Source organism: Nicotiana tomentosiformis, chromosome 12 (genome assembly GCF_000390325.3).
Source record: "Nicotiana tomentosiformis chromosome 12, ASM39032v3, whole genome shotgun sequence".
Taxonomy (NCBI): domain Eukaryota; kingdom Viridiplantae; phylum Streptophyta; class Magnoliopsida; order Solanales; family Solanaceae; genus Nicotiana; species Nicotiana tomentosiformis.
Genome location: NC_090823.1, coordinates 18,611,601 through 18,630,751, shown reverse-complemented (window position 1 = coordinate 18,630,751; position 19,151 = coordinate 18,611,601). Strand labels below are relative to the sequence as shown.

Sequence of the window (19,151 nt, the reverse complement as noted above, 5' to 3'; positions counted from 1 at the left end):
GTAACATTCATGCATCTGATTAACAGTGTATTTTAGCCATATCTTGATTCATTTGTCATAGTATTCATTGATGATATCCTGGTGTACTCGCGTAGCTAGGAGGAGCATGCCCGACATTGGAGGATTGTACTACAGAGGTTGATGTAGGAGAAGCTTTATGCCAAGTTCTCCAAGTGTGAGTTTTAGCTTAGTTCGGTGGTGTTCTTGGGGCACGTGGCGTCCAGCAAGGGGATTAAGGTGGATCCAAAGAAGATAGAGGCAGTCCAAAGTTGGCTAAAACCGTCTTCATCTACTGAGATTCAGAGTTTTCTCGGCTTGGCCGGATATTATCGTCGCTTCGTGGAGGGTTTCTCGTCTATTGCAGTGCCTTTAACTAGGTTGACCCAGAAGGGTGTGCCATCAAGTGGTCAGATGAGTGTGAGGAGAGCTTTCAGAAGCTCAAGATTGCCTTGACCACATCTCCCATTCTAGTTTTGCCTTCAGCATCGGGTTCTTATATAGTGTATTGTGATGCTTCTCAGATTGGTATTGGGTGTGTCTTGATGTAGAAGGGTAGAGTGAATGCTTATGCTCCACACCAGTTGAATCCCCATAAGAAGAACTACCATGTTCATGATTTGGAGTTGGCAGCCATCGTTCATGCATTGAAAATTTGGAGGCATTATCTCTACAGTGTGTCTTGTGAGGTATTTACGGATCATCGGAGTCTCCAGCATTTGTTCAAACAAAAGGATCTAAATTTGAGGTAGCGGAGATGGTTGGAGTTGCTTAAGGAATATGATATTACCATTCTGTATCATCTCGGGAAGGCCAATGTAGTGGCCGATGCCTTGAGTAGGAAGGCGGTAAGTATGGGCGGCCTTGCATTTATTTCGGTAGGTGAGAGACTACTTGCATAATATGTTCAGGCCTTGGCCAATCAGTTCGTGAGATTAGATGTTTCTGAGCAAAGTCGGGTTCTAGCTTGTGTGGTTTCTCGGTCTTCCTTATATGATCGCATTAGAGAGCGTCAGTATGATAATCCCTATTTGCTTGTCCTTAAGGACATGGTTCAGCACGGTGATGCCAAGGAGGTTACTACTGGGGACGATGGGGTGTTGCGGATGCAGGGTCGGATTTATGTACCCAATGTAGATGGGTTAAGTGAGTTGATTCTTGAGGAGGCCCACAGTTTGCGATATTCTATTCATCCGGGTGCCGCAAAGATGTATCAGGACTAGAGGCATCACTATTGGTGGAGGAGGATGAAGAAATATATAGTGAGGTTTGTAGCTCGGTGCCTAAATTGTCAGCAGGTGAAGTACGAGCACCAGAGACCGGGCGGATTGCTTTAGAGGCTTGAGATTCCGGAGTGGAAATGGAAGTGTATCACCTTGGATTTTGTAGTTGGGCTCCCGCGGACTTCGAGGAAGTTTGATACTATTTGGGTGATTGTGCATTGGTTGACCAAGTTTGCATATTTCATTGCAATCGGGACTACTTATTCTTCAGAGCGGTTGGCTGAGATCTACATCTGCGAGATTGTTCGCCTTTACGGTGTGTCGGTGTCGATTATTTCAGATCGGGGCACGCAGTTTACATCACAGTTTTGAAGAACAGTGCAGCGAGATTTAGGCACACAGGTTGAGTTGAGTACAATATTCCACCCTCAAATGGATGGACAGTCTGAGCGCACTATTTAGATATTGGAGGATATGCTTCGCGCTTGTATCATAGATTTCAGGGGTTCTGAGGATCAGTTTCTACCACTTTCAGAGTTTGCCTACAACAACTACTACCAATCGAGCATTCAGATGACTCCGTATGAGGCTTTGTATGGGAAACGGTCTCGTCTCCTGTGGGTTAGTTTGTCGGGTGAGGCTAGGCTATTGGATACTGACTTGGTTCAGAATTCTTTGGACAAGGTTAAATTGATTCAGTATCGGCTTCGCACGGCGTAGTCTAGACAAAAGAGTTATGTCGATCGAAAGGTTCGTGATGTTGCTTACATGGTAAGGGAGAAGGTACTACTCAGAGTTTCACCCATGAAGGGTGTCATGAGGTTCGGGAAGAAGGTCAAGTTGAGCCCTCGGTATATTGAACCTTTTGAGGTACTTGAGAGGATTGGAGAGGTGGCTTACAAGCTTGCATTACCGTCTAGTCTGTCGAGTGTTCACACAATGTTTCATGTTTCATGTATGGGTTGTGCTTGGGCTCTTGTAAGCCTAGAATTGACAGTTAATCTATAAGCTATAATATCTCACATGTTGTAACAGTTTATGTGATCTATGTGGGCCGTGTTAAGTACATAGAGGTTTAATCCCTGAACGAACTTGATAAATGCTTTTGAGTGATGAAATTGCCGGTTTGAACTACGATAGCACACTTTGCACATGCCTACATTTAGCATGTCATTTATACCAGTCTAGGAGCATGAGAATTTTATTTCATTCATCATATACATGTATACTTGTTTAACTACTCTTGTATTATATGTTTGGACTAGAGGCCTGTGACTATGCCGGGTGCATTATGTTATTGGCACGTGAGTTGTCCGTGCAGATCCATATATTGATATTATTGGCACGTGAGTTGTCCGTGTAGCATGTGAGTTGTTCGTGCGGATCTATATATTGATATTATTGAAACATGAGTTGTTCGTGTCGCACGTGAGGTGTCCGTGCAAGATATATTGTTAGCACATGAGTTTTCCGTACAGCGTGTGGAATTTGCATTTTCTTGATCATTTTATCTGATTTAATTGTTTCCTTCCTCTACATGCCATGATATTGTTTGAGCGGGGTATTTGAGAAACTGTACATATGCATACACGGATATTCTTTTCACGAAACTTGATGAGTTAGTTTTAAATATTGTTATGTGCTGGTTTAAAAAGGCAAAACTGCATCGGAACAACTAGTATCCTCAATAATTTAAGCTTTGCTTACCTTGACTTGTTTATTTACGATACTTATTGAGTTGGTTATACTCACACTACACTCTACACCCCGTGTGCAGATCTAGGTATTTCCAGGCACGGTGGTTGCTGATCTTGGAGTTTTTACCCGTTTGGAGATTATCGAGGTAGCTGCTTTGGCGTCCGCAGACCTTGACTCCCCTCCTCTATCTCTCAGTTTTACTTATATTGTTCTACCCTCTTAGACAGTGTTTCAGACTACGTTATTGTATACATGCTCATGTACTCAGTGACACCCGGATTTTGGGAAAGTCTGTATTCGAGTCGCAATTGTTCATACCGGCTATTTATGAGAGTTATTGTTGTTAAACTTGCTTCATCTTATTATTTTATATAAAAATGCCTAGTTTTATTGTGATTGTCGGCTTGCCTAGTTCTGTGATAGACGTCATCACGACATGTTGAGTTTTGGCTCGTGACAAGTAACTAGATGTAGATCTTCTATCATCTAGATATCCAACCCATCCGCATATGTAAAAGCTTCTATATGGAGGTGAACACGTTTAAAAAAAAGTAGACCCTTCCCTAGAACAGACTTCAGATACCGCAAAATGTAAATGACAGCTTGCATATGAGGATTTCGGGGATCATGCATGAACTAACTCACCAAGCAGAAATAGCCTCATCGTCTTCATCTTCACCTATCTGCTCACCATTATTCCAATTTTCCTCATCATCTTCTTCTTCATCTAACTGCTCACCATTATTCCAATATTCCTCATCATCTGCATTCTGGGACTCCCTCTGCATCATTATCATTTTCATTGATCTCATTAACCATTCCATTGTTTGCATTCGGATCATCCATAATCCCTCCACCATTCTCATCATCTGATATCTCTTCTTCACCATCCATAGCTAGGACCTGCTCAATGGCTCCCACTTCGTTCATAGCTGGGACTGCTGCAATGTGTCCCTCTTCATTGTTTTCGCCGTCGGCTTCTTCCTCGTTATTTATCACTTCACCGTCAAGGGTGAAGTGTTCAAATTCATTATAGTCTTCTGCATGTGCAAGTTTATTAAAAAGTTCTCTTTTTTTCTTTTATGAAGCTAAATTAATAAACTAGTGAAGAAACCGAGATTCTTAGGGCATGAAGAAAATCTCAAATTAGTTGTCTAAAAGATCTTTAGCTTGACTAAATGAGTCGATATAATCTCGATCATACACACTCACCGTTCTTATAGATTAAATGGGAAAGGGAAAGAGAAACCAAACTCCAGTTATAATTATGATGGAATATGTGAGAGAAACTCAAGCTCCTCGTCAACTCTCCTATGAAAATGTGTAATATCTCGTTTACGGTAAAGAATGCGATATCGTGGAAACCCTCGCTCTACACTACTCCATATACTCTGATTTCACTCGTGTTTGCTATTTCTCTTGGAACCACGAAAAGATTGAAGCGGAATTATCGAAACATATTCATCATATCACATGAAAAAAGATTTGAAGAGGGGGCGGCGGGAGCTGGTAAGTAGGCAGTGTTTATAACAACAACAAAAAAAATGCATCGTTAGAGCACCTTTCTAATATGGATTCAGCAACCAGTTAATGTGTTTATTAAAAAAAAAAAAAATTCTTTTTTCTTTTGTGAAGGTAGATTTATAAATTAGTGAAGAAACTTTATTGGGCAAATATCACTTTTAGCCTGCGCCAGAAACTATTTACATTCGGTGTCATTTTGAAAGCGGTTATACATTGTCATTTTCTCAACTTTTTTATACGGCGAGGAAACAAAGACCAGAAGGCCATCCACCTAGAAACTGGAAGTCCAATACCCTAACAAAGAAAGCCGATGGACTCGGTATAAGAAACCTGAGAACTCACAACCAGAGCTTACTGATGAAGTGGCTTTGGAGATTTCAAAATGAAGAAGGTACTCTTTGGAGACAGGTTATTGAAAGAAGTACGGACGGGATAGGAGTTTGGTGTAGAACTGCTGTACTGTACTGATTTGAAATGGTATAAAGAGTTCCTATTGGCATGATAATTGGATTGGTGATGGTCCACTGAAAAACAATTTCCCTGATTTGTTCGAATCATCACTTCAGAAGGATTGCCTTCATCTCACAATGCAGATCTAACAACACATAGAGCTTGATTTTCAGAAGAAACTTGAATGATTGCGAGTTGAAACAACAATGCAGACTAGGAGTTCTATCAAAAGTGATCATACTCATGGATATTATGGATATCCATATTATATGCCGGTTGATCCATTTTTTTATCCGTTTTTGCATTATCCGTTTTTGACCTGTCCTTATCCGACCTGACCCAACCCGCCCGTTTGTCATCCCTAAAGCAACCAATGGATATGGAGATCCAATGCATCCTAAAACTCACCTGCTTTACATGGTTGGCAACTAAAGGTGCATGTCTAATACTAGATGCATTTGTAAAGAAGAGGGCTCCAGCTTTGTAGTAGATGTTTTTTGTGTGGGATACAGTGAAAGCTCTGTAACACCTATTCCTACATTGTAAATTGACACTCCAATTGTGGCAGATGTTCTTTTGCATCATGGGATTACAGTGGGTAATGCCCAAGTCCCAACTTGAAATGCTGAAATGCTGGAACATAAAAATTAAAGATACGAAGGTTAGAAAGAAATAGAACACAATCGCGGCTTGTATATGGTGGATTTGGAGGTAAAGGAACCAAAGATGCTTTTAAGTATTAACAAACCCAAACTGGAAGATCAAATTTAATTGTTTTGTTTGCTTCTTGGTTTAAAATGTAATACATAGGGGGAGCTGGGACAATTCTAGAGGTTTTTGAAACTGACATTTTATAAGAAAAAGTCCCCCCTTGTAAAAAAGGCTATATTAGTCAGCCTAGTCTAATATTTTGTTCTTTTTATTTCTTTTTTGGGGCTCTGGCATATGATGTTGTAAATAGTTCAGCACGCACTCAGTTCTCTTTCGACATCAAAGAAAAAACTTTTACCTTCTCTCAAAACAAAAAAGATATTTTACGTAATTACAAGTCGCTTAAATTGGTGGGAAAAACTATGCGTAAACGTACAGCATGCATCATTACACATGTTTAACTAAATTGTGTACACAACAAACAAAATGATAGTTTGCAAGAGCTGGAATACTTTCAACAGATGGAGTTGTTTCAGGCAACCTTTGACTGCACTTTAGGAAGAAAGCTATGAGCTAATGATAAGATATGACTCTTTAGGCTTGCCACTAGAGAAAGCTCCGGTTTTTGTACACTATTTATTAGCCATTTATAATCGGACAGTGCATTTTCTGGCAATGGCTCTAAAAGTTCACATTTAGCCAAGATATCAGATGGAGGGACTCCAGCAATAAGGTTTGTCTCAAGTTTTGGTCTACCCCTAGTAAGTTTTTCGGAGACTTTAACCGGGGATTCAAGGGCGTTAGGTGAAGCACCTGGAACAACGTCGTCTTTGAACCTTTCAGCTTGCAAGCAGAATTCTATCCACTGATGCACTACTGGTGATGGTCCTCTAACTCTTCCTCCAATTTGATCAGTTGCAATTCTCGAAGCAGCAGGTATTGCCTGATAAAGACATTTTTTGCAAAGTTATTTGCAGTAGAAGAAATGATCCCATCTCTAATAAATCTCTATACCAGCTGCATTTCCTAACACGTAGTATTATTTACATTGGTTTTGTTCCAAGCATGTTTGGGAGATTTAATAGATAAGTCCAGAAATCTATTCAGCGGAAAAAGAATGCCAAAGTTTGTTGTCTTGACTCAAGTGTCTTTTTTTTGTTTAGTCTAGATTTTGTCTACTTTATCAAAAAGGAGAGTTTTTCTTACACTTGGTAAACTAATGTAAAGTGTTTGATGGACTTACTTTAAAATTTCAAACTCATAAAACTTCATCAATAATTCATTGAAATTCAAGAGAGAAGATATTTTATTCTTGTCTGGACACGTGTACTCCAAACACTGACAATAAAGAGTAAACCAAGGGAAAGAAAAAAAGAGAAGCTGTCAAAATGGAACTTTTAGATCTGTTGTACCTTTCAGGAATTATCGATCAAAAGAAAACAAATAAATAAGGCCAATAAAAGAAGATTAGTCCGAAGCAATTTAGGATGTACATAGAGGGAGAAAATTCTGGACGTACCCAGCAATCAGCCCACAGACTTGCACCAGATTTGGGAACAACTACAGCAATATTTGACATCCGCTTTGCAGCAGGAATAACATCATTGCTCCATCCAACAGCTACCCATACATCTCCAACTCCGAAGGCTTTAAGATAGTGGCCGCTATCAAATAGCCGGACCTTTTGAGAGATACAAGTATTTAGATATCCAAATACTGAAGCATTTGGCGCACAAATGTTACTTTTCATGTACATAGAGGTCTCACATAAAAAATGCGAACATACATGAATCCACCTTTAAAGGATTCTAAATCAAGTCAATATAGATATCATTTTAAATCCTAACATATGTTTGACTTAGAAGATGAAGGACTCAATCAATCAACTCTTTTATATAATCGAGGACTCATTTAACCATCAGAACTATGTTTTTGCAAGTCTCCATACGTTTATAAGCGTTTGAATCTATCAATCCAAGCGCGACCTTAAATATTGGGAAGGGAAGTTGCAACTTTTAAGCACATGACAATACGAAAATAATAAAAAAAGGAAACAACCATGTACCTGAAAAGTTTAGAGAAGTTACTAACTGCAGATATGGTACTTGGCAGGAAAAATGAATGTACTAGATAGTTGGATAGATCTCTTGGAAGCTCAACACAAAAATATTTACTTATTAATTTTTGGCAGCAGCTTGGTGCAATATCAGTGAAATTACTTTCTGAATTACCACAGAAATCTTCAAAAGTTGACAAGAACAGAACTTGGCTTAAGTTTTGTATGACTAACGAAAACACTTTAAGCATGGCTGTAAATCTTGCATTAATAACTCCACATCTTTTTCCTATATCTGTGCATAATATAAGTTCATATTAAAATTCTTTGTACCACTACCTTAAACCATAAATCACAACTCAAGTGCTCAAGATCAGTTATGAACTAGCTGAATAACCTTGGCATGCATAGCTCATACCAGTATTTTTCAAACTTATACAGAGATGCATCTAGAAAAATTCAACAGGTTCGTGGAATCATGTGTAGACATCATACTAATAAGTTGGAATTATTTTGCAGCAGTGCTATGTCGGCTAGGAAATTCCGGTTGCACCAGTTTTTGCCGACTATAATAATTTGAATCCCTGCCCCTTATTTCCTTTGACTGTTGCATCCTTAGAGATTCAGGTCCTCTTCCAGAATATTTTGTAGATTTTCACTCTTGTTCTTCTTCTTTTTTTAATTTATATTTTTTGTTAAAGAACACTAAAGCTGATAAATTGGTGGAAGATTCATTGAGGTTATATTTTGCTCCGGACAGAGTACACAGCATTGAAATTGTTCAATTCAAAGAACAGAAAAGACACCCCACAATCCACCTTTAAGGAGGCTCAAGCCTAGAAAATTTTTACAATTTCTTTAAATTACCTGTTTAACAAGTGATGCAAGATTCTGCTGCACAGCCTCTCTCCCACCAGCGACTTCAGACATGTTAGTTGTGTTGTATGATGCCCCCATATACTTTAACACTGCACCAACAATCTCTCGTGGTGAATCAACCATTGAAATTTTTCCAGCAAGCTCTGGTCGCCACAGATCAGCCCAGTCCTGCAGAGGTGGTTTACAACCCTGAATAAGCGAGCTATCACGCAGAATGTAACTTTTGAAGAAGACATTGACAACACAGACACAGGGGTCTGTGAACTTTAACACTCGTTCGATACAAGCATGTCAAAGACAAATGAAGAATCCATATAACATAGTTGATGGTAAAAAGTAATATTATGCAAATAAAAGTCATATTCTCATTGGAATAACATTCAGCAATTAGGGAACTTCATCAATGAATTGTGGAAAGAAAATGGTGTAAAGGTCAAGAACGACACGTTCAAGAACTTCCCCTTATGGATGTCGATCCTCTTGGTCTTTCTTCTCCAAGTGGGTTCAGACTTCCAGAATCTATCTATTTCTATCCAAGTGGAATAAAACACATGCAGTAGTAGCTAGAAAGACAACATGACTATTTTAAAATTGCAAGCAATGAGCATAAAATTAAAGCATCAGCCTTCGTGGTTCCATTTTAAATAGAGATACTCTAAATATAGAGCCAAGTTACCTTTATAGGAGCCATTTTACGCTTTCGAAATTCGGTTTTCTTGTAAGCTATCACTATGCTTCCCCATCTATATGGAGCCGCCCAGATCCTACCACGAGAATCCAATTTCCCTTCATCGCTCCTGCGCAAATATACCTGGCATTATTTTAAAGTCAAAGGGAACTATCAAAGGGATCCGAGTACAAGATAGATGCCAAAGTAAACAAGACGACATTTCCAATACAGAACTATAGGAGAAACACACACTTTTTCTTTTTCCACAAAAAGACAATTTAGTAATATATAATTTACCAGCATGCATGGAAATTTTGGTGAGATATAAGGTATCATCTAAATAAAATGAATAAAACAAATATAAATTAAATGGTTTAGGCCTCAAGACGAAGTGATCTACTCCTGTTCAATATGGGACTCGGACTAATTACATATTAACTATATAATAACTATCTAACACTCCCCCTCAAGCTGGTGCATACAAATCATATGCACCGAGCTTGTTACATATGTAACTAATACGAGGACCAGTGAGGGACTTTGTGAAAATGTCTGCAAGCTGATCATTCGACTTCACAAACTTTGTAACAAAATCTCCTGAGTATCTTTTCTATGATAAAATGACAGTCAATCTCAATGTGTTTACTTCTCTCATGGAACACCGGATTTGATGCAATATGAAAGGCAGCTTGATTATCACACACAAGTTCCATCTTGCTGATCTCACCAAATTTCAACTCATTAAGCAAATATTTGATCCAAACTAGCCCACATGTTGCCACAGCCTTTGCTCGATAGACCGAGCAACCACATTCTATTTCTTGCTCTTCCAAGATACCAAATTACCTCCTACTAAAACATAATATCCAGACGTAGAACATCTATCAAAAGGTGATCCTGCGCAGTCAGCATCCGAGTACCTAACAATTTGCTCATGGCCTCGATCTTCAAACAATAATCCTTTGCCTGGAGCTGATTTTATATATCGAAGAATGTGGACAACTGCATCCCAATGATTATCACATGGAGAATCCAGGAACTGACTTACCACACTCACAGGAAAGGAAATGTCAGGATCCATAGGAGTGTCAACAGGTCTACAGCCTGTCATTCCCGTCTCCTCAAGAATGTCTAAGACATACTTCCGTTGTGAGATTAAATTACCTGAGCTAGATTGAGCGACCTCAATACCTAGAAAATACTTTAATCTGTCAGATCCTTAGTCTGAAAGTACTGAAAGAGATGTTTCAACTTAGTAATACCATCATGATCATTGTCGGTAATAACAATATCATCAACATAAACCACCAGATAAATATTGAGATTTGAAGCAGAATGCCGATAAAACACAGAGTGATCTGCTTCACTACGAGTCATGCCAAACTCTTGAATAATTGAGTTGAACTTAGCAAACCAGGCTCGAGAAGACTGCTTTAGACCATAGAGGACCGGCGCAACCGACATACAAGGCCACTAGACTCCCCCTGAGCAACAAAATCAGGTGGTTGCTCCATATAAACCTCATCCTTAAGGTCACCGTGAATAAAAGCATTCTTAATGTCCAACTGATAGAGAGGCCAATGGCGAACAACAGCCATGGATAGAAAAAGGCGGACTAATGCTATTTTAGCCACGTGAGAAAGTATCACTGTAATCAAACCAAAATATCTCAGTATACCCTTTAGCCATCTAGACCAACTTTGACTGCATACACCCCAGTGTTGTCAAAGGCGAAAAGCTCTAAAAAGCGCTCTAGGTCCATTGGGGCTTTAAGCGCAAAGCGCAATTTAAGTGTGGGCTTTAGTTATAAAAGGCGCAGTGCAAGAAAAAAATAAAAATATATATGTAATTCAAGAGAAAAGTAACAAACTCATTCATATTGTTCTCATTAACAACTAATACACTTATTTGCCAATTATATTTGTAGTTTAGTATTGCTCCATTTAAGATAGAACTCATGGGCAATAAGGGGCACGTCTTGGTGCCCTGCCTACACTGAAGCGCAACTTAAGTGACGCAAAGCGCCCTCTCTGAGCTTTTTTGAGCTTCAGGGATTAAGCTCTCCTTAAATGAGCCTTTGACAACACTGATACACCCAACGACAACCAGCAGTCGATTTACCCGAAGGAAGACGAACAAGCTCCCAATTACCACTCGTATGTAAAGCAGACATCTCGTCAATCATAACTTATCGCCACCCTGGATGAGACAGTGCTTCATCTGTAGACTTAGGGATGGAAACAGAGGACAAAGATGATGCAAATGCACAATAGGGTGATGACAGACGATAGTAACTTAAACCAACATAATGGAGATTAGGATTAAGTGTGGACCATATACCTCTTCGTAGTGCAATCGGTTGACTAAGAGGAGACAAGTCCGCAATATTAGCAGGGTTAGGTGCAGGACGTGAATCAGCTGGGCCTGATGCTGGGCGTGGACGACGATGATAAGTCAGGAGTGGTGGAGCTGTTGAAGGTTGAACTGGACTAGGTGGTGAAACTAGATCTATAGATGGTGGAGCTGCAACTGGAGTTGTAGGTGGTGAAGCTGGAGTTATAGAGGAAGTTAAATGGGAGATAGTGACTTAATCTCCAAAAGATGGAACTGGTAGCACCTCAGAAATATCTAAGTGATTACCTGGATTTGTTAAGTATGATTGGGTTTTAAAGAAGGTAACATCAGCAGACATAAGATACCGCTGGAGGTCAGGAGAATAGCATCGATATCCCTTTTGCGTTCTCGAGTAACCTAAAAATACGCATTTAAGAGCACGAGGAGCTAGCTTATCTTTTCCTAGATTAAGGATATGAATAAAACACGTGCTCCCAAAGACACGGGTGGAAGAGAGAACAAAGGCAAGTGGGGAAACAGGACAGAGAATGGAACTTGATTCTGGATGGCTGAAGATGGCATACGATTAATAAGATAGCAAGATGTAAGAACTGCATCCCCCAAAAACGCAACAGAACATGAGATTGTATGAGTAGGGTACGAGCAGTTTTAATATGATGTCTATTCTTTCTTTTAGCTACCTCATTTTGTTGGGATGTGTACGGACAAGATGTTTGATGAATAATCCCATGAGAGTTCATAAACTGCTGAAATGGATTAGACAAATACTCTAGGGCATTATCACTACGAAATGTGCGGATAGAAACCCCAAATTGATTTTGAATTTTTGCGTGGAATATCTGGAAAATAGAAAACAACTCAGATCGAATTTTTCATCAAAAGTATCCAAGTGCACCTGGAACAATCATCAATGAAACTGACAAAGTAGCAGAATCTAAAGGTAGAACTGACCCGACTAAGACCCCAAACATCTGAATAGACTAAAGTAAAAGGTGACTCTAATCGATTATCAAGACGCCGAGGGAAATAAGAGCGGGTATACTTACCGAGCTGACATGACTCACACTCTTGAGTGGACAAGTAAGATAAACCAGGTACCATTTTCTGAAGTTTTGACAAACTGGGAAGTCCCAACCGTTAATGTAATAAATCTGGTGAATCGGTAACATGACAAGTTGTTAAAGGAAGAGAAGATGTGAGTCCATATGATTTTGCAAGGAAAAGGTAATAAAGTTCATATGATTCACGTCTGTTACCAATGATCCACCTCGTACTGCGTTCCTATATAAAAACAAGGTCATCAAGAAATAAAACAAAGCATTTAAGTGATTTGACTGAGCGACCAACGGCTATGAGATTAAAAGGACTACCAGGAACATAAAGAACTGAATCTAAAGGTAAGGAAGGAAGTGGTCTTGCTTGACCTATTCTAGTTGCCACGGTTTGAGACTCGTTGGTCATCGTGACTGTTGGAAGAGATTGAGAACATGAAATAGTAGTGAAAAGAGATTTATTACCAGAAATGTGATCAGATGCACCTAAATCAATGACCCAAGACTCGGAGATTGAAGATTGGGAGATACAAGTCACGCTACTACTTGTTTGAACAACGGAAGCTATCTCTGAAGATGTCGGCTTACATGCTTTGTATTGAAGGAACTCAATATAATGATAAAGAAACCATCTGGATTGGATTCAATGCATTGGATCCAACGGATTGTGAGTCAAAGGCTTCTGATACGAATGACATTATAATGTTCACGCGGGCAAAATCAGAAACCCTTCTGGAAATTACTATTCACGAAAGAAAAACCAGAAATTTTTCTGGAAATCACTGTTCACGCCAGAAAAATATTAAAGTGGTCGGAATTTGGTTTAAATTGGGTGGGTAGGCTCGGAATTGTAAGGCGATGAGTAGAGGCGTATCTAGGATTTTAAGAGTATGGGTGCACTATACTACCTACTAGCTTGACTCCATCAAAATTTTGCTATGACAACAACTTATCGAACAAACCATGGTTAATACTATTATCACAAGGAAATATTATTCAGTTTACAATTGTTCTTAACAAATTTCATACCTTAAAGTGATTAATAATAGCATCGTTATTTGAAGAAAACTCACTTCACAAATCAAAGAAAAATTTGAAGGAAAATATAAATGAGAGAAATGATAAAGAAACTAGTTAGAGGATGACTGTTGTTCGTAAAAAAATTGAGATAGAAAGAGAGGTAAGGAGGAGATGTGAATTTTAATTTTTTAGGAATTTTAAAACTCAAGAATGAACCAAAAAAGAAAAGAAAAAAGGGAGAAAAGAATAAACATAAAATAAAGAAAAGATAAAACAATAAAAGAAGAACAACAAAATGAAACCAAAAAAGAAAAGAAGGAAAAGGAAGACAAGAAACAGAAAAAGAAAAGACAAAAAGTATAAAGGGAAATAGGGGAGAGGGGATTCGAACCCCTAACCTGGAGTATCAAAGGGACACACAGCCACCAATGGACCAAAGTGGCATCATGTGCATGGGTTCACACAGATCTAATTAAGTATTATACCAGAAAAGTTACAGTGTTATATGCAGTTTAGGGAGGGGAGCATGGGTTCACGTGAACCCATACCCCTCCCTGTAAATCCGCCCCTGGCGATGACACTGTCCAACAGAAAGTTTTTCCAATTTTGACCGGAGCAAACCTCACGGTAGACGCGCCGCCGGAGGCAGATCTCCGACAGGCGCGTGGGGGCACATGAGTGGGTTTTTTTAGGAGAATCTTTCTGGGATTTGGTCGCCTCTCTTGGGAACCTTGTGGTGCTGTTGAATTTCGCACAACACTGATAATTAGTGAATTTGACGCAAATAGTCACTTAGGTCACCGGAAAATCGGACGGTGACTAAGTTCTTTCTTCCCGGATGTCGCTGGAATGACGCACAGAGATCTTTTCTCACCGATGCTCTGATACCATGTGAGAAAGCACGGGAGAAAATATATATTATTGATCAATTAATTATAATACAATGAGCCCTATTTATAACTATACATAATACAGATCCTACTCCTGTTCAATATGGGACTCGAACTAATTACATAATAACTATGTAACTATAAAACAGTCAACAAGCAGCTAATGATGCAAGCGCTCTTTTTCCCTTGTGCTGTCAAGAAAATGGTATGTTGGGTTTTGGACCCTATGTCGAGTAAGGTTCCAAACCTTCCAAGAGTGATAGGTGTGTAATTTCTAGGCAATCTCTTTCTACATTTTGCCAACCTAAACAGAATGATGAAATATGGATTTCAGGCTCAATAGAAAGTAGTAGCTAAAGTTATGTAAATCTTAATATTGCTTTCAAGTTTCAACAGCCTGGCATGAAAATAGGAGACTATAGATAAGTTTATTTCCTAGCACTGAAGTGAACAGATTCTCATGTAATAGTTGATTTGAGAGACAAGGCATTGTCAGAAACATCAAGGCTATGATTTAAAATCAAAAAAAAATATCAAAGCCTTGTTCGGTTTTCTGCTGTAACAGTTAATTTTCATTGGGACAAGGCAATCTGGAAATTCTCAGAAACAGACCATCTCTTTAGAAGATGAAAAAGAAAAAGGAAAAAGAAAAGTAAAGGCAAAAAGCACCAGGGATGCTACCGACAGCCTGAAAGACAACAAAATGCAAATGTCACTCCTCATCAAACAAAAGAAGATGGTTCTTACCTTCCATTTGTTACTTAAATTCTTAAACCAATCTTGATCTTCTAAACCATGCATCGGCTCGATTAACCTCTTCTCAATGGCATAATTGAGCCAGGTATCACCAAGAGTGACAATATCAGCTGCCAAAGCAGATTTAGGATTAACTTTTCCTTTCTGATTAGGCATACAAAGTTCATGAAAGATGTCTTGCAGGCTTTGACGAAACTCAGAACGTAGTCTCACTCTCTTCCCTTGAGATCGCAAGAAATCCTACACATCAATGAGCAAAGACCATTATTCTCCAGACTGTACACAGAGTTGTCATCATTTGAATGACAACTAAAGCGGCTAATTAATGCACAATAGATGACACAAGTCCAGTGAGCTTGATTTCTTTTTCGATAGGAGTAACAGCGATGTGATGTACATAAAATAAGTGTTTTGGAGGGAACATAGGGAAAAGCCTTGAATGGAAGCTAATAAGTGATATCTAGCAATATCCTAAAGTTCTTGATAAGAACTCAGGGTCATTTGCAAACTACAGTACTTATATTATAAAAAGACCTCAAAAGCGCATCAACTTGGACTTCAATTTAGAAGCTAAGCAGAAATGACATCAAAGGAAAGAAAACTGAGAGAAGCATACAACCACTAGGATGCAAATGATAACCGCTTCTTAAAGTAATGGAGACATAATTATACATTTCCTAGTATTTTTGGGTTTATATAGCAGTGAGGACAGTAATAATACAGTTGCGTTTCTTGTGTTCTTCTTTTTCCAGTAGCTTATATATAGAAGAGATTCATTTTAATCTACCATTTGACATTACATACAGCAATCAATTAATGTCTTTTTTGCTAATATTCTTTTATTATCTAAACTAGAATCAGGAGATCAGTAATCTCTAAAATTTAATGTGAACATCAATATGAAAACAAGTCATTTTGATACCGGAATTTTGAAAACATATAGAAGATATTTCCAACCCTCTTTCCTTGTTTTTCTTCAATTCCTTTTAATTTGGTGGTCTGCAAACTAACTCAAATACTAGTCTTCTACCCCCATACTACTCTTCGCTCATCTTTCCTAACTTTACACCTAAGGCAACTAGTACAATATTTCTCGTTTGTAACTTGCAACCTTGAAGCCACTAAATTCTCACTTTTTTCTCCACATGAATAACTCTTCTCCTTGATTATACGCACTCTAAATTTGTTTTGTTATTAAAGTCAAGGAGCGGCATAAAAAGTACAATAAATTTGTGGCTAAAATACTATAATCGACGACCGTGGCGCACAAAATATTGGATCTCCAACATAGGAATTCATTGGCCAAGCCAGGGCTAGTAGAATAGCAAGAGAAGACCAAGATAACATCATAATCTCTCTTTGATCCTACATATAGAAATATCTACTTGCAACTTATTAAAACAACCTTTACACCACACAAGGTCTGAAAGGATCATATCCTGGAAGTAAAAAAGTGAGATATGGAGCAGAGTTAACAGACCTTGAGCCATACAGGAGGAAAAGAGTTACTAAGAGAAACAACCCTTAGAGGGACAGTCAAAGCATACGTCTTAGACTTCCATTTCTCAAATGCTGCTTGAATTTCTTCATCATCGATATCCTCCACATTTTCCGAATTTCCAACTCCAGTGCCTATGTAATCCAAAGCCCATAAGTAAAATAAACAGTAAAAAATAAAAAGGGACAGAGAGAAAATGAAACTCTGGTCGAGATCCTCATGCAACATTCATATATCAATACTATCAAAGGCCAATCGCAAAAATGGTGAAACTTGCAATATCACTAAGAAGAGTGGCATTAAAAGTAATCAACAAGAACAAAAATAAACGTTCATCTTTTCACACTAAACATCATGGATTGACTTGATAAAGCTTAACCTTTCTCTGTCTCACTACCAATATTTAAGCCAAACAAAGCTACATTGATCTTTGCATAATCCCTCTCTCTTCCTCTCTTCCCATCTATCTCTCTCTCTTTCTCGCACTCTCACTTTCAAACCTTCCACAAGCTACTTGCATTTTCACAGCTTAATACCTACATTTTGGATAACAACTCTCAATCCGGTGTTTTTATTCACCTACGGTTCATTTACTCTGTTTACTTTAGAGGACATTAGTCCTCCCTTTCCATACTATATAACACGACATTCAAGTGGATACACGATTTAAGCTGTTAAATGGCATATATCTTACTTATATACGTATAGCAATAGTGAAAAATTAGTTTGATAGAGAAATATCATGTCAAAGTTTCAAATTTGAATAGTTTAACAAATTTGAATTCGAAACCCTGAAAATTATGAAAGTTCTATAGAAATGTCAAACAGGAGATGTGCAAGAGGTAAAATTGTCATATATATATATATATATATATATATATATATATATATATATATATTGGGCGGGAGGAATGGTAAAAACTTACTCGCTTAATTTTTACCCGCTATGGTTACTTAGAGGCCGTTTGGATTAGCTGATATGAAGTAGCTAATAAGCATTAGGTGCTGAAAAGTACTTTTAAGTGCTGAAACTGATTTAATAAATAAGCAGTTAACATAAGTTATAATAATTAATAAATTGATAAAAGTTTCTCAGTAAAAAATAAACCTAAATAGGACAAAATATTTAAAGAGAAACAAACACTGTCTTTATCACCACAACATTTAGAAAGCAACACACCAAAAATTTGATATGTCCTCATTTATTACATACAGTTCAAAGATTAATACACAATCACATAGATATAAATATGCAAAGGAATAAAGAATTTGCTTATCTTAAATAGTCAATGGACATTGCAGACTTGAAGAGAGGGGGTTAGGTTGAAATAGTACTTGAAGTAGTGAGTATCGATGTAATAGTTTTGTTCTAAAAAAGAATATTTTAAGGATAAAATAGTAAAAATTTTGGTCAAACTTAAAGTGCTTATAAGCTAAAAATTTATAAGGGGTGACCAGTTTACGGCTTTTGACTTATTTTTGACTTATAAGCACTTGGCTTATAAGCACTTTTAACTTTACCAAACGCGTAGATAAGCCGAAAAGTGTTTATAAGCTAGTTTGACCAGCTTAGCCAAACACCCTCTTAGTCTAGCCTAAACACCAGGTGTTGGTAAATGACACTACTAATGCTGCCATAATATACTTTAAAAATTGTAATCGTAGTTAATTTGATCCAACATGTTCAACCATTATCCATAAATAGAATTTTCACAAAAAAAAAAATTAATACCTTGAGATTCTTGGTCCTGAAGCTGAGTTAGAGAAGGGACTTGAGGAGGAAAGTGAGTAGAAGAAGCAACAGCTGGAAAGGCAAAAAGGGCCGAACCCAAACTGATAAAAAGAACGGTAGAAGAAGCTATTTGACGGAGAAATTCGCCGGACGCCGGAAAAGTTGCCGAGTTACGGTGAACGGGGACGCCGGAGGCCCAAACGGAGAGCCTAAGGTTTTTGTGGAAGTGGAAAGTTCGAGAATTGTGCTGACGAAAAGTGTTGTAATGGGGTTTAGAGCTGTGGGGAATTGGGATTGGGAGAGGAAGTGAGAGCAAAGACATTTTATGTGTGGGATTGAGATGATCAAGGAACTTAAGGATTTATACTCGAGACAAATATTATATTGGAAGTTAAATCATTTTTCTTCAATTACTATTTTTAAATACTTTTGAGTAATTATATTTTTATATAGTTTTCAACTATACTCTATAATTTTTTAACTTTTTTTCAAAAAATAAATAAATAGGAGATCTGATGTTTAGATGAACAAACACGGGGGTATAAAAGAATACAAGCTAGCCGAGCCAAATTAACGGTATAAATTTATTCTATGACTAAGTTTATACTATGTTTGATGGACGGGATAAATTTATACGGTCAATCAAACATAATATAAATTTAATATCATATTTTATCCCACGCGTGCCAAACAACCCCAA

At 38.0% G+C, this 19,151-nt stretch overlaps 1 protein-coding gene across 1 annotated transcript; it reads right to left on the bottom strand.

Annotated features, from left to right (window-relative positions):
* Positions 1-5,966: 5,966 nt before the first annotated feature.
* On the bottom strand, positions 5,967-18,802 carry LOC104085727 (uncharacterized). Its single transcript, XM_009589841.4, has 7 exons — positions 18,452-18,802; positions 16,702-16,853; positions 15,213-15,461; positions 9,155-9,289; positions 8,467-8,646; positions 7,063-7,224; positions 5,967-6,486 (listed from the first exon to the last, which is right to left on the bottom strand). The coding sequence occupies exons 1-7, from the start codon at positions 18,771-18,773 to the stop codon at positions 6,076-6,078; spliced, it is 1,611 nt and encodes a 536-aa protein (XP_009588136.1). The 5' UTR covers positions 18,774-18,802; the 3' UTR covers positions 5,967-6,075.
* Between the last annotated feature and the right edge of the window lie 349 nt (positions 18,803-19,151).